We start from the raw sequence: 15,115 nt of genomic DNA, 5'->3' as shown, positions 1-15,115 counted from the left end.
CTGCAAAGGAACGTGGCAGGCGAAGGGGAACATCTTTGATGGGTTTCCACTGCAACAACCTCCCACCCCCTTCCCCCATATCAATGATGCAGTAAAGATATTGTCATAAATTGTCTGCTGCTGCATCTCAAATCACAAATGGCGCCGCCTCATGTTACCCCACGGCAAACTAGATTTTTTTCTTTTGATTAGAATTTTTTCTCATGATCAGTCTCATTATTAAATTTTGATGAACAGACCCAGCCGTAACGTTGCGTCTCTGGTGATGCCTGTCAGCCTCATGCTGCTTCACAAAGCACGACACCGCGTTAACCAGCAAGCTTTACATTCTGCTCTCTGTTTTATCTCTGTTTGGTAATCCTGGTATACTGACCGTTCTTTTTTCCATTTTAGTTTGATGAACTGTCATCTACTCTAATTATTGTGTTACTTTAAATATGTAATCTGACACAGTCGCTAGTTACCTGTTGGAAAATGTAATCAGTAATGTAATCTGAATACTATGATATGGAAGTAATGTAACTGGATTATTTTGCATTACTTTTAGATGACCCCAATACCAAATATGCTAATAAAAGACAAAAAAACAAGATCAAAACAATTACTTAATTGTGTTTAACATAACTGAACAATGCAACCTTGAAAGAGAATTGGAAAAAAACAAGGTTTGGTAGTTGCTTGTGGTCCAACAAATTTTTTTTTTAATATTAACCACGTAGCCTAGATGGTAGTGTGCCCGCTTTGAGACTGGGAGGTCGCTGGTTCGCGCCTCGGCCGAGACATACCTAATTGGTATAATGGCGGCGCCCTCTGTTGGCTGCGGCTGCATCGACTCGCTACAACGGGTCAGGTGTATCGACATTTCGTTCTGTGTACATTGTTACAAAGAATGACAATACAAAGGAAAAAAAAAAAATAAAAAAAAAATAGTATTGTTTATTAAGCTAAAACAAAATGTTCTCTTTCACATGACAGACAATATATGTTCTGTTTTAGTTTAGCATTAAGCGGTCACCAAGAACCCAATATTCTTTTAAACACACCAATTATTCACTGTCTAAATTTCAAAAAAACTTTTTACCTGTTTAAAGTGTGGTTACGAAACCTCTTGACAGTATTCAGATGTATTCACCGTACACGGTTCACAGATCCCTTAACGGCTAGGGTTGTAGGGGCACCACTCCCTGTGGTGTGTCTTGGGCAAGGACAGCAGTGCCAATCCCACATGGGCTAAGTTAATTATTCTCACAACATAACAAAAGATGAACAGTTAACTGCAAAATAAAAAGAAGATAATCAATCAAAATGTCTCGACGTCCCTGAACACATGGCTAGCCAGCCACCTAGCTATCTAACGCACGTCATGTGTAAACCTAATCTTTCTCTGTAGCTCTCGTGTGAGTGATCTGAGTGATTAAAACACAAATATTATTATTGAGACACAATTTGTCTTTCATTGCATTACGTATGTGTAAATATAGTTTTGAATAAAATTGTAATCTGCAAAGTAATGCTTATTTTAACTATATGTATCTGTAATTTGACTAAGTATTCTTTTCCTGTAACTATAACGGAATACAAATAAATTTTGGGGGGTTCCTGTGTACGTAACTCCATTACATGTATTCCGTTATTCCCCAACCTTGTTTACAAGTATGCGCACTGAAAAGGTTTTAGAATCAACCTAAATTAGTTTAGTTAAGGTGTACTTCAAATTTCAATGACAATTCAAATGAAAGACAACAAGGTGTCATGGTTGCCATGGCGCCCAATTGGTCCCGCCCACTGACACCAGCTGAAACGCGTTGACAGATTGCGGCCGGACTACTTAAAAGCGGTCTTGTGAGTTGCCTGGTGTCAGAGCGTCTGTGAAACTTCTGCGAGACTCTGTGTAATATGCCAAGTCCTGTGAATTTGCCTGTTTTGATCCTGTTTTATTTTCCGCCCGATCGGTTTGATTTTGATCACCCTTTTGTTTGATTTCAATCTACTTCAGCGACCATCGATCCCCGGATCGAGTGTGCGCGCATTCCTCTTCTCCCCAATAAATTGTGTGTAATGTTATGCGATTGCGTTCTTATTCCTGTTCCCTGTCTTGGTTTGTGACAAAAGGTTCATCAAATAAGCAAAGAAATCACAATTCTGATGTTTCCCAATTCTGGGAATCCCAAACCCATTGGTATCACTGGTTTCTCAAGGTTCATGAGTCCACAGTCAAGATCAAAGGAATTATCCGATTCCAACCACGACCTTAATGGGAGCTTCATGATAAATTTGATCCTTACTGGTTTCTTGGACTGGGGCAGCTCGCCATTTAGATCATAGAGAATTCTAAACACTAAGGGACCGAGGAATTTTCCCGGGAGGGAAAGTAAACTGGCCACTTTTTTTTCTAAAGAATAAACTTTGATAATGTCGACCCGTCCCTGACAACGTGTCAAGAAACATGAAAGAGGCAGAATACTCATAATCGAGCTAGTTATAATAATAATTTAGGCAAGTAAAGTAACAATATAAAATATAATCAACAGAGACATCAAATATTAAAAAGAAATCTCAAATTTGATTTAAATGGTATAATGTGTTACCATGGGCAACGCTTTCTTAGTACATTAAAAGCAACTTTTTAATACATCAAAGAGAAACGGTTTTTCCTCCATTGTGAATCACATCGTCACAGGTGGAAGCAAAGGAGATTTGTTTTTTCTGAGCAATGTCGTTTTGATAATTGCAAGTCTCAGATCTGGTCTGTCGTCTACACTGACTTGCCTGTTTTTCAGTGGATAAAGACGAAAGACGCTTCTTTGTAAGATGTCTATGATGTCTTTAATGTATTTTCCTACAAAAATGTGTTAAAACAAAAAAAAACATTGTTCGCAAATAAAATAAAGTATTTCATTTAAAAATGTAGTTGTACGATTAAATATTTACTACAAGGAATTGCCTATCAAATTTTAATGTTTCATTCGAGTGTTGAATTAACCCGCTTTTTAACACGGGTTACACACTGGTTTCCTTCCCATCCATAATCTTGAACCCTTCGTCATCGGCACAGGCGTAAATCGTCTACCGCCAACCATTCTTTGCCGTTATCACAGCAACGTCGCCTTGTAAAGAAAAAAATAAAAACATCATCATGAAGCGCCGTGATCAACGACTTCCATAAAAAGCGGCCGTTGGTACGGGAGGTGACGGGAGCTGTCGTGTACTATGTCTCGGAGAAGTCGAGCGCACAAGACGAGTGTGTAAGAGTGACGATGGGGGAGGCGAGGCCTAACGCTTATCTGCAACTTTAAAGGGATAGTGTGTTATTTCTACTGCCTCGTAGTGGTGCAAAAAAATGTTATTCAATAAAAAATACGAGGCAAAAATACATGAACTGTCATACCATCTAGGGCTGCAACTAATCGATGAAACCCTTTTTTTTTAAAAACACATTTTTAATTTCATCCTGTATTCAAATATTGGACGGATAGAAAAACACTCACAACACAACAGAATTTTCTATGATATAAAATAATTAAAAAAAACAAGTATTTGACAAATAAGAATAAAAAATAGATACAAATGTATGCTATACACCAGCAAATTTGTAAAACATTTTTCCTACCACCTTAACCAAATATCATATTTCAATTAGACTAGCGCATGTGCGGTACAGTTCTTAGGTCATGAGATCAAGTCTTCCTGTGTGTAGTTTGCATGTTCTCCCCATGCTTATGTGGGTTTCCTCCAGGCACATTCCAAAAAACATGCATGTCAGGTTAATTGGCCGGTCCAAATTGTCCCTAGTTGCGAATGATCAAGTGAGTTGCCTGTCTCTGTGTGCCCTGCTATTGGCTGGCAACCAGTTCAGGGTGTCCCCTGCCCACTGCCCGAAAATAGCTGGGATGGGCTCCAGCACCCCCGTGACCCTACTGAGGATAAGCTGTGCAGATAATAAAAGAATGAATGTTCTTCCTTCTTCTTGACATAATTACATATTACTTTATTTCTGGGGTGGGGATGTAGGAAAATGGTCAGGTCAATCATCAACACATTTAAGAGCCAGGCTGCCTTACAGGGATACTGTATATCATTTGACCACTAGAAGTCGCTGCGATGTATAGTGCAACCAAGAACAGGTGCTATAAGGTCAAATACAAAATACAGAGACCCAAAGTAACCAAACTGCACTATTTTTCTTCTCATTTTTTGCCAAGACTTGTGCAAAATTTGGGCCACCCATAGCAAACACGCCAGCCTTTTGACTTTAAAAATCAGTAGATTTTATGACACGCTGTTATTTTTTTTTGCGCACCAAACACATTTTGTCTCCAGACAACAACAACATGTGCCTGTTTAAAACTGGGGTGGCTACATTTTACCAAAATGGAAATCTAATGTGATCGAGCATATTTTTTTTTAGTGTTGCTTCAAAATAAAGAAAATACTAGTCTCAAGTGAAGGTATCTTGTTGTTGTTTACAACTGTAGGAACCCACGATACCGCTAGGGCAGGGCTCTTTTCAAGAGTTAATAATGCTCGGAGACAATCTGGGACTCGTGAAATATATTTAAATAATATTTCATGCTGAGCCCTTTCTCATACCTGCATAGCCTAAATGAGATAATATTGAACTTGTTCGGTCTGATATATACAGTATAGGACACAATTGTGACTACAGTTTACAGTCAGAGTGTTAGACCAGCAGACCCTGCTTTGGCTGTAAATTGTGTAAAAATACTTTATATGGAAGTGCATTTAACAATTTAGGTTCACTGTTGAGACACTTTATGATGAAAACTCACAGAATAAACTTGAACCCAAAACAAAGGTTTTACCCAGAAGTTCTAACAAAGCAGAAAAAAGCAATTTCATTGGGCGAGCGGTAGGAAGAGACGGAGCTATATACAGGACAATACGCACACTCTATCCTTTGCCCAGTGCCATCAACTAAAGGTAAATATGTTGGTATTGTTTTGTGACATTTGTACTAAAGAACTTTGGTTGCACCTTGTTTTAAAACCATTATTTGGCACAAAAATGATCCAGAACACTCTTAAGTAACTGTGCAAGGGATTCAAATTCAAGTGGTATATTTATATTGAGCCGATAAACCGAGGGAAACCATCAAACGTCACACAGTGATATAAAATGCGATGACGAATTAGCTTTAGTCTGGAGAGCGGGTCTTGCGGTTTTGTTGAATTTTGTCTTAAAACATATGGTGTGGCTCCCTCTCCCCAAAAAGATCAAAGTAGTTGCGATTCTATGTCTCTTTGGGTCAGAAAGGGTCCAGACCCCCACGACAGTGTAACAAACACTTTGAAATACCAATCAGCATTTTTATAAAATGCTATGTTTTACTTTATCTCATTCGTTCTCTTTAACGAAAAATGTGTTTTGTTTGTTACGGGTGACATTTAAAAAAGCTGTAGAATATATATTTTTTTTTAAACTGTAGCTTTTTTTAAGTTGGGGAGTGTAAAGTGTTTGTGAATATACCATTGCAACTAGATTGTGGACAATTATGTCAGCTCTTTTTAGATGAGGCTCATGATATGTGAAATGAATGGAAATTTCTTGACGTAGTATCAAAAAAAATTCATGTTTGAATTTGAGTTGAAGTATTTTTTCTTATTATTTAAATAATACTCACTGTACCTCTAATAACAATAGGGCTCTTTTAATGAAATGTCAAAGGTAAGTACTATATTTGTATTTATGATTGTTATTTGTGGGCTGAAAATATGTCCCTCCATTCAAAACTGTACTTGTTTGAGTCATGTAGCACAGTCTCCTCTAATGGTTTATTGATTGACCAAAGAATAACACGCCATCTCATAAGTCCCTCCTTGTATCCACAGCGTTTCAATTTTCTCATTACACTGGGCTGGAAAAGGCAAATGAAATATCGAATGTGGATTGTCCTTAAATGTGGAATTATGCACAATTTCTCATATCACATAGCACTGCACATAATGGAACGGGGAAATAAATATAACTTTAATTCTTTTTTATGTGTAAGGTAACAATGGTGACCAAAAAGGATGTGTGCTGGTTTGTCAATGGAGCTTACGTAATTAGATATTTTGGGGACCAGAAGTTCCTGATGCTTTCAGAGACAAAAATCCACATGCATGCGAATGATAGGAATGAATAGAAAACCACTTTTGTAACATTTATGTGCGATAAGGTTCATGACCAGCACACTCAAATTTGCAAATTAATAAACCTAAATCATATTCATCATTTGACTGGTACAACAGGAAATGGTTATATAACCCTTAGAATATAAAGAATTGTATTATTGTCTCTCCTTAACCGATAAAATAAGTTTATGCGCTGTTCCTTTTGAAAAACACACCAATAGACAGATAATAGTTAATTCTCATAATGAAAACAGTCTTTGCAATGGGAGAAATATCACTGGATGGCTTGACTTGCTGTTAACGTGCTAATACTATCAGAAATGCTATTGTTTGGTTCTGAGGTGTGCGCCAAGTCAGAATCCTTACTCTCACTATCGCCCTCTGCCTAGAGGCGAGAGCATTGCGTGCCTCACTCGGCATCTGCAGTGTCTCAGTAGAGTTATACGTTACACACTAATTGAGCAGGGTGTGTAAAAATATTAAATATTATTTGAGATGTGAATATCACAATTAATCAAGGCAAATTAATCTAAGAAGTATTCATGGGTAACGATCTCCCGCACATTACTTTTTACTTTTCATTTTATATTCAAATTACATGCTGATAAGTTAATGCAGGGAAATACATATGGATAATAATAATTATTAATATTCAAAGGATTTCAATTTTTTAAAACTCCCTGAATATGATGTGAAAAATCTGCAATTTTAAAAAAGCAAATCACACAATTGTAAAGTTAAATGAAAAACAACAACTTCAACACAGAATAAATGTCAGCATTTAATATATTCTTAAATGTATATTTCCATGATCACAGGTGAGGCCTCCCATGACTATACTGCTTTTCACTCACGATCTGTAATAATCCACAATTGCATGGTTGCAATCAGCAGACAGCTCACAGTTTCTGTTTTTCCCCCCTCATTTTTCAATTAATGTCTTTTTCCTTCCTTCTTTAACTTTTTCTTAGTTTTTTTTTCTCAATTTTTATGCTCATTCGTACAAAGATTTCAAATAACTCATGTACGCATTCAATTTCGCGAGTGAGGAACCAACTTTTCACCTTTTCATGTAGACAGGCTGTAATTTCCTTTCAGTTGCGCAAAGACGGAATTCATACAGTACACGGTGCTTTTGGCCATCCCTTGCTCTCCCGACTCTTGTGTCAGATGTCTGGACAGGGCTGAAAGCTCATTATGGGCTGTTTTTTTCTCCTTTCTTCTCGTTTTGACGTCCCTACTGGAGGCAACAGATGATGAGTTGCAGGAAGCGACAGCCGAAGAAGGCACACTTTTCCCTGCGCATCTTTTGTCATCCTGTCTCCCCCGCAGGATAAAGACAACTCTCGGCTCGGGCCCCGTTGACTTTGGGCCTGACCCGTGCGCCAAATGCTGCCAAGCGTGATAAGTACAGCCGTGGCCGCCATCCTTCAACCTCAGAGACGTTTAGACATGTGAAGATCGGAGAAAAAGAACACTCGCTCGTCTGTTGCGCTGACTCTGAGATAAGAACGCGCATCACGTTGAGTGAGCTTACAGCGTATGAGTCAATGAGTAGTGACATTTTGAAAGGACGTTAATGAAGGGCTTGTTTTTGATGAGCACCTTCGATCTTGTTATGGTTGACACAGTCGATGGAATTTCAAGTCAGTCGGTGGAACTGGTGTCAGGGGGCTGATTTCCTGTGATTGTCCTGCCAGGGGGATAAAATACAATACATCCTAAACCCACCATGTCATGACTGACAAGAATAATATTACACCAGTCCTGAGGGAGGTGCCTGCATTATCTTATAATTATTGTCTTATTATCATGTGGGGCGAAGGGTAAACTACTGATATTTTTGCAAACGTCATGAGGCAAAGACATACATTTGCATCATAGTCAGTAGTCAGTAGTAAGTAGTCAGTGTTAATGTACTCAGTTATTTAAATTCATCAGAATTTAGTGAAGTTATCCTTGTGACTGCTACATGTTTGGTAGGCCAACAGCTATTTGAAGTTGCTGAAGTGTCTTTTATTTTTGTTAAAGGGACACTGTGTATTATTTGAGCAGTAGATGTCGTTATACTTTATAATTGATCAATGTCTTCTGTTTTTTCTCTTGGACAAGTGCAAAAGAGATTTTTTTTTGTTACTCATCATTGTCGCTATTGTCCAATCATGTTTCAGTTCATGCAAAAAAAAACTGTATCTGTAATTGAACTAATAAAAACGAGTCGCCGGATTATTTGGGCTCTCCTCAAAGCAGATGGGTCTTAGGTAGCCTAATGAGGAGGGAGGGGCTTCCTGGCGGGGACTTTGACAGGCACGATTAAACACTGTGTCACCATATAAACAACTTTTGTGCAATGAGAATTGAGTCTGTTGTCTTAATTCATGTGTTCTGGAAAAAACACTTGATTTTTCATATTGAGACACAGTTGTTGTAAACCTTTATTTCTATGCATGCATGGGAGACAGAATGCTTTTTTGGCCAGCTATATTATTTTAAAAGGCATTTCAACTCATCTCAACTAGCAGGAGGCATCACAACTTAGCTTTGATTAGCGGGACTAATGTAGCTAAATGATGTTATTTACTGAATGGTAAATTAGTTATTTCAAAACATAAAACAATAAGGTCTCCACCCCAGACAGATCTCCTGCCTAGTGCCTTTAAGTGTCTCATATTATAGCCACTATTTCAGACTTCCTGGTAGGGATGCTCTGTAGTTGACCATCCGACTAAGCTTCCCGTCTGTTTTTGCAGGTGTTCACCCGGTACGGTAAATGTTACATGTTCAACGCGGCTGAAGATGGCAAATCCCTGCGCACCACCATGAAAGGCGGGACGGGGAATGGACTGGAGATCATGTTGGACATCCAGCAAGACGAATACCTGCCAGTTTGGGGTGATACAGGTGGGTCTTGCTTTGAATCAAAATCTACAGAAACTAATCCTGTTTTCCCATGTAACGAGTATGTGGCCTTTCTATGCTTGCCCACCTCTGCGCCGGATGTTTTTTCAATCACGCAATTGAAATGTAAACAAAATTTTACGAAGACTTGGAAAAAATAGTGGTGGGACACACATCTCCACGTTACACTTTGAAAAGTATTTGGTATGATCATTTTTTTATTTGTTATCTGGATATAATTTTCCTACATGTCCAGAGTCAAAGATAAAACCGATACAATGACATCATCACTGATCTTTATTTTTGGAGACAGTCAAAATAAGGAGAGAAAACATCAGCGAATTTTGCTCCTGCAGGGATAACAGGAGACGACTGTACAAACAACCCTTAAAATTATACAATTCTGATCCCTTCTCCTGTTTCCCCACCCTCAATGCTCACGGTTACGTGCAATCAAAACCTTGGTCTGAGTCTCTCTCAGAGGTCTTTAATTTTGACTCATACTGTTATCTACTTTTGAAATCCTGACCGTCTTGAAACCCTCATTTTTATCAAGCTGTCAAAAATCAAAGGGTGGGAAATTTACTTTACAATACATGTTTAAAATCCCTTACCCTCATGTAATATATTATTTGAGGCTCTTACCCATCTTTGAAACACTAGAAAACATAATTTGTCCCCCATTTTCAGTGGAATTGATACAAATGTTTCATGTTTTTTTTGTTTTGTAATTCAATACGTAGCCGACTCCAGTAGTTCAAAGAAGTTGATTTTGTGCTTTGCCCAACCTCAAACCCTTAAGTCAACTAAGAAAAAACAAAAAACAAAAACGGGCATGCGAACAGCTACCATTCCGTCTTTTCTGCAATCATCCCAGGGTGGGTCATGTTTGTAATCTCTAATAAAAAGAGATTTCCCGGGAAAGCAATTACTTCATGGCCGCCATCATCTATTTTTAGTCTCCTTGTCGAGCTCCGAGCAGCAGTAGAAATAATTAATAAGCAAACAGTGCGCGCTGTCTTGCATTCTTAATGATTTAATTTCATTTTTAGTCATTTTTTCCTCTTGTTTTTTAAAGCACTTTTGCGGCTATCAGTCTAAAACAAGAACATTGTCACACGCGCTTTAGCAGCAGTTGGCGCTGTTGCAACAAAGCCTTCTAGAAAAGGCGTTATACCTGCCTTCTTTTATGTTATTTGTACTTGTGACTGTGGCTGATACTAATATCCAAGTCAAGTCATGTTTATTTGCATACAGTAGACTTTTATCTCAAGGAGTCTCAAAGGGCTGCACAGACCACAGATTATTGCAAACTACAGACTACATCATACTGCTCTCTTTTGATCATTTTTTAATCAGAAATCATTTTTTTTATTCTAATATTTTTAAATATTTTATACTTATATTTATAATCCTTATGAGTATTTCGGTATTGTCACAAAAACATCACACCGAGAGAAACCAGCAAAGAATGACTAAGATCACATGGGATGTGTCATTGAAGCTTTAATTTCCTCTGGATGGTGAAAACTGCAAAAGTACAATAAGTTCACAAAAAATAAAGCAGATAAACTTTACATTTGTCCGAAATATTACAAGATATCGTGGTGTATATACATCATATGAACACTTTTAGAAACTTAAGCATTACTATGGTAATCCTTCAACATGGATAAAGATGGATTGGGCATGGAACAGCTAGTAATTGAACATATAAACTACTGTAATGGGCAAACTAAGATAATGTCAATGAAAATAAAGGCGAGTTTATTATGAGCACTTACCATGGAGGTGTGTCTACGATTTACAATGCCTGGTGTGTGTGCTTTTCCCACATCTGCAGTAAATCTGTCCAAATGCATGTCAAAGACTAGGATTTTTGAAAGATATCTGACACCGAATGAATCAAGTACTTCACTGTCAACTCAAAGTGTTGCACTGTATCATTTATTGCTGTGTTAACTTTTAAACTGTTTTTCATGATTAAAGCCCTACATCAAAATTTAACCTAACCCAAATCCTCATTTCAAACTCATTATAAAAAAGTTTATTTGAACTTTTACCATCTTGTAAACATAGCCTCATTTCGGTTAATATGAAATATTCTACCATATATCTGTGATTTAAGTTAAATATATATCCATATTTAAAGAAAAAAATCACGTAAATATGAAAACCAGCGAATACTTTTTCACTGCACTTTGTCTGTCAAAATACAGTGAACCCTCGTTTATCGTAGGAGTTACGTTCCAAAAAGAACCCGTGAAATAGAAACCTTTACTTTTATTATACCACTAAATTTGTATAATACTGAAACCAAAGAACAACCAGAAGGGGTTAAAACATCAAACATTTGTTTAGCAAATTAAGGTACCATATAGACATTTTTACTTTGCTGTAAAATAATTATTTTAATCATCAATGTGAACTGCAAGCGAAGGGATTGTTTAGCCAATCAGAATGCAGAACAAAATACAAAATGCAAATCAGTGAAGTAGCTCGACCTTGAAGAGGAAAAAGTGAAGTGAGAGTTCACTGTATTCACTGTATACTGTACAATTGCTTATTGTTTATACATGGCCATGGCCTTTCTTATGTGAATTTTTTTTGTATACAAATCGAGTATGGATACTTAATAGAAAATGATGTTAAAACTGCATTTTCTATAAATGGTATAGTTTTTATATGCTTGACTTATGTTTTTAAAGCATGTAATTGCATCAAATATGTATTAGTATGAAAATTTAAGCTTATAAGAAACTTGTTGTGGAGGCAGGGGTGCTCAAAAATAGGAAGTATTTATTAACAAAAATCAGGACCAAAGTACCAAACAAAAATAATGGGCTTCAAGAGTTAGGCTACTTCTTCCTTCGTGGTAAAATATGGGCTAAAAAAAATAATAATAAAAAAAAAAAACTCAATTTTGTAACATTAAAAATTCTCAACCGCATCAATCTTTCTTATTACACGTTCATTTAAAAAGAAATGGCTCGCCTCTTCTTTACACTTTACACCAACCATATCACAAGATATTAAACAATAAAAACGTCAAAGTTCTTAACGCGCTAGAGATACAGTACACGAAGTATGTTTACACACAAACTAGGAAGAAGAAGCCGGATTTCTTCTTCAAGGTGGATGCTGGGTGACCTCTCACAGCGACCCACGGCGGAAAGAAGCACTACAGTACTGTCCCCTACACGGAAAAAGGTGCACACAATACAAAATCGAACTTAAAGCAATGTCAGAATATTTTTCGACATCCTAATTTTTTTTTTCGTATCTACCGTCGTATGGTCATAAGTAGGGGAGCGTCTGTACTACAAAGTACTTCAAAAACACTAATACAAATGTACTATGGAAGAGTAGTTCAGAAATGCTACAAAACTAAATATAAATTTAAATGCTTAATAGAAGGATCTAATAGATTAGTTTCATTTAATACTTTGAGACTTTTTGTGATTAAGTCCTATACAAATAGGCATGACCTGACTTTCAAAAGCAAATTGATTATTCAAGGTTCATGGATCCCTTAATCGCCTGGGTCATCGAGCACCAATGCAGACGCAACATTGGACAGCTTTCTCCACTGCTGACAGTTCCTGGCCTGTTTTGGGGTCGTGGCAAAAATGTGATTACACTAATCGTATTAAAAAGAAATACAAAAAGAAATACAGCATGTAGAGGTCTCCTATAGGTTAAAAAAATGTTTTAAATCATGACTAACTCATTTGATTAAAATTAAACTGAGTGACTTTTTAATAGAAAACTCAAAATTGACTTGTGTATATTTATTCATAAATAAGAAAAATGGGTAGGTTTCTTGGCCAATATTTTTTACCCAATGCGGCATGCGACTCAAAGTTTGCTCAGCCGTGATCTAAATCATCTCTCAATGGGTTACAGATTGCAACATCAAGTATGTGAATCACATATTCCGGGAAATACTTCACTGTGGTCAAGAGTCTAAGTGATCTTGTTGAAACATGGACACGCGTCGAATTGTGACATTGTGACATTGTTAATTTCGATAGAAGACAGATCTTACAAGATGCACTGCACTTACGGTCTTATGTGAAGGGCATTTCTTTCACTTTTGGTATTTTTTTTCTGCCATTGAGTGTATTTTCATCCTTCCTGCTGAGGGCGAAAGCAGAGTTTGTTGAGTCTGAGCCGTTGCCATGACCACAGCGGCAGGATGATGAACGTGCTGCTGGTTTAATGGAGTTGATGAAACTATTCCGAAAAACACAAGAGTGCATTTGACATTTCCACACCGAAACCGTCACATTTTCTTTAGATGTTTATGCTTACGTTTCTTTCTCTGAGGTTGTAGATCTTATCTCAGGGGGCAAAGCATTCCACAGCACTGGGTCCCCGATTAAGAAAGCTCTCAAGCCTGCAGATTTCTTCTTGGCTCTTGGAGTCACATGTAGACCGCATTTTCCGGGCAGGAATATAGGGGGAAATCAAGTTAGACGGATAAGGAACATGTCCATGCAAACTTTTGTATGAAATCAATGTTTTTTTTCATCATCACTTTTGTCGGTCGCTGATTGCAAATGAACACGTTAAAAACGTTTTCAACACAAATAACATTGATGTTAGTCACTATTTATGTGGTCCCTGATGTGCTCATAAAGAAAATACAGTTGTGGTTCTCAAAAGAGCAGATCAAGATTTTCTGTACCACCCACTCAGGTACAATGCCCCTTCTGTTTGCTGTGTACATCCCAAGATTGTTCTGCTCCTTACAGAGGACACAGCATTCGAGGCAGGGGTCCGAGTCCAGATTCACAGCCAGGCCGAGCCCCCCTTTGTGCACGAGCTAGGATTTGGGGTGGCGCCGGGGTTCCAGACATTTGTGGCCACACAGGAACAGAGGGTGAGTATCCTTATGTAAAATTGAAAACTTCTATGATAAGATTGCTATAAAATAACACCACCATCCTGTAGTTCCAACTGATTGTCGTCCATAACAATGCAGTTAACAGTGCTTGCAACGAGGTTAGACATGAAACTCCCGGATTAACACAGAAGACTTAATTGTCTTTATTGTCATTGATAACAACGTAGTGAACCTTATTTGCAGCAAGATTAGACATGCCACTCCAAGATAAACACATAAGACTTAAGAGGGAAGAAGAATATTAGAATATTTAGAAGACTGGCCTTAATGTAATAATAGTGCAATGTAAAGCAGTGCATAGTGACAATAGGGAAATCTGTAGTAGTGCAATAACATCCACAGTAACAAAAATTCCCAAACAAGTTGCAGTATATATATTTTTCACAGTATTACATGCTTGTTAATGGAAGAAACTGTCTGTGTGCCATGTAGTCCTTGTTTAAAGGACCTGTAGCACCTTCCAGAGGAAAGAGAAAATTAAGATAAAATGGATTGTCGGGTAAATAATCAAACATATTTACAAGGTAGAGAGACTGGCCTAAGTTGTAAAAGAGTGAAAAGGAAATGTGTGCCGTACCAAGCAATAACCGATAGTTCAGCCAATAAATAAAAAAATATTGAGGTACCACACGCAATGCATGGAAATGCATTTACATTTCCAGCAAATAAGTGTAATCAAAAGCAACTTTACTAACTTTAACTAGAAATGCTATAATAAATAATTATGCTATTCCATAATAGCACCTGTGGAAAATAACACCCGTATAAACCTTTGTATATTTCCCAAGAATGTGATTTGCATCTAAAAATAGGGTTTCTTCACACAGTGCACCTTTAAAACTGGTTTGTTTTGGCCCCATGAGGATGAGGTTATTGTCTTAAAGCAATAAAGTGCCCTAAAGTGTGTATCGTTTTACCCTGTTCCAGATTAATGAAATGATCTGAAATGAAATGATCTGCATCTATATAGCGCTTTTCAAGTCAATGACTTCCCAAAGCGCTTTACATTGTGCTTCACATTTCCCAATAGCGGCCGTGATGTGTGCAGCCATGTAAGGCTGCTAACCTGCTTATTGGGGGTAATTCGTGGTTCAATGTCTTACCCAAGGACACTTCGACATGTAACACGGACAAGCCGGGATTCGAACTGGGATCCCTTAATCATAAGACGATC

At 37.5% G+C, this 15,115-nt stretch overlaps 1 protein-coding gene across 3 annotated transcripts in view; it reads left to right on the top strand.

Moving 5' to 3' along the window:
- The window catches only part of asic2 (acid sensing ion channel subunit 2), a 264,184-nt gene that overhangs the window by 223,148 nt on the left and 25,921 nt on the right, over positions 1 to 15,115 (top strand). For all 3 annotated transcript variants that reach the window (XM_088331797.1, XM_088331789.1, XM_088331781.1), the window contains 2 exons: positions 8,885 to 9,035; positions 13,790 to 13,917. In XM_088331797.1, coding sequence (XP_088187923.1) covers positions 8,885 to 9,035; positions 13,790 to 13,917 — 279 coding nt within the window. The remainder of the gene's footprint in view (positions 1 to 8,884; positions 9,036 to 13,789; positions 13,918 to 15,115) is intronic.

This window comes from Urocampus carinirostris, chromosome 1, assembly GCF_059441175.1.
Source record: "Urocampus carinirostris isolate Australia breed hairy pipefish chromosome 1, RoL_Ucar_1.0, whole genome shotgun sequence".
Classification (NCBI taxonomy): Eukaryota; Metazoa; Chordata; class Actinopteri; order Syngnathiformes; family Syngnathidae; genus Urocampus; species Urocampus carinirostris.
The sequence above is the reverse complement of the archived record's forward strand: the minus strand, read 5'-3'. Positions and strand labels throughout refer to the sequence as shown.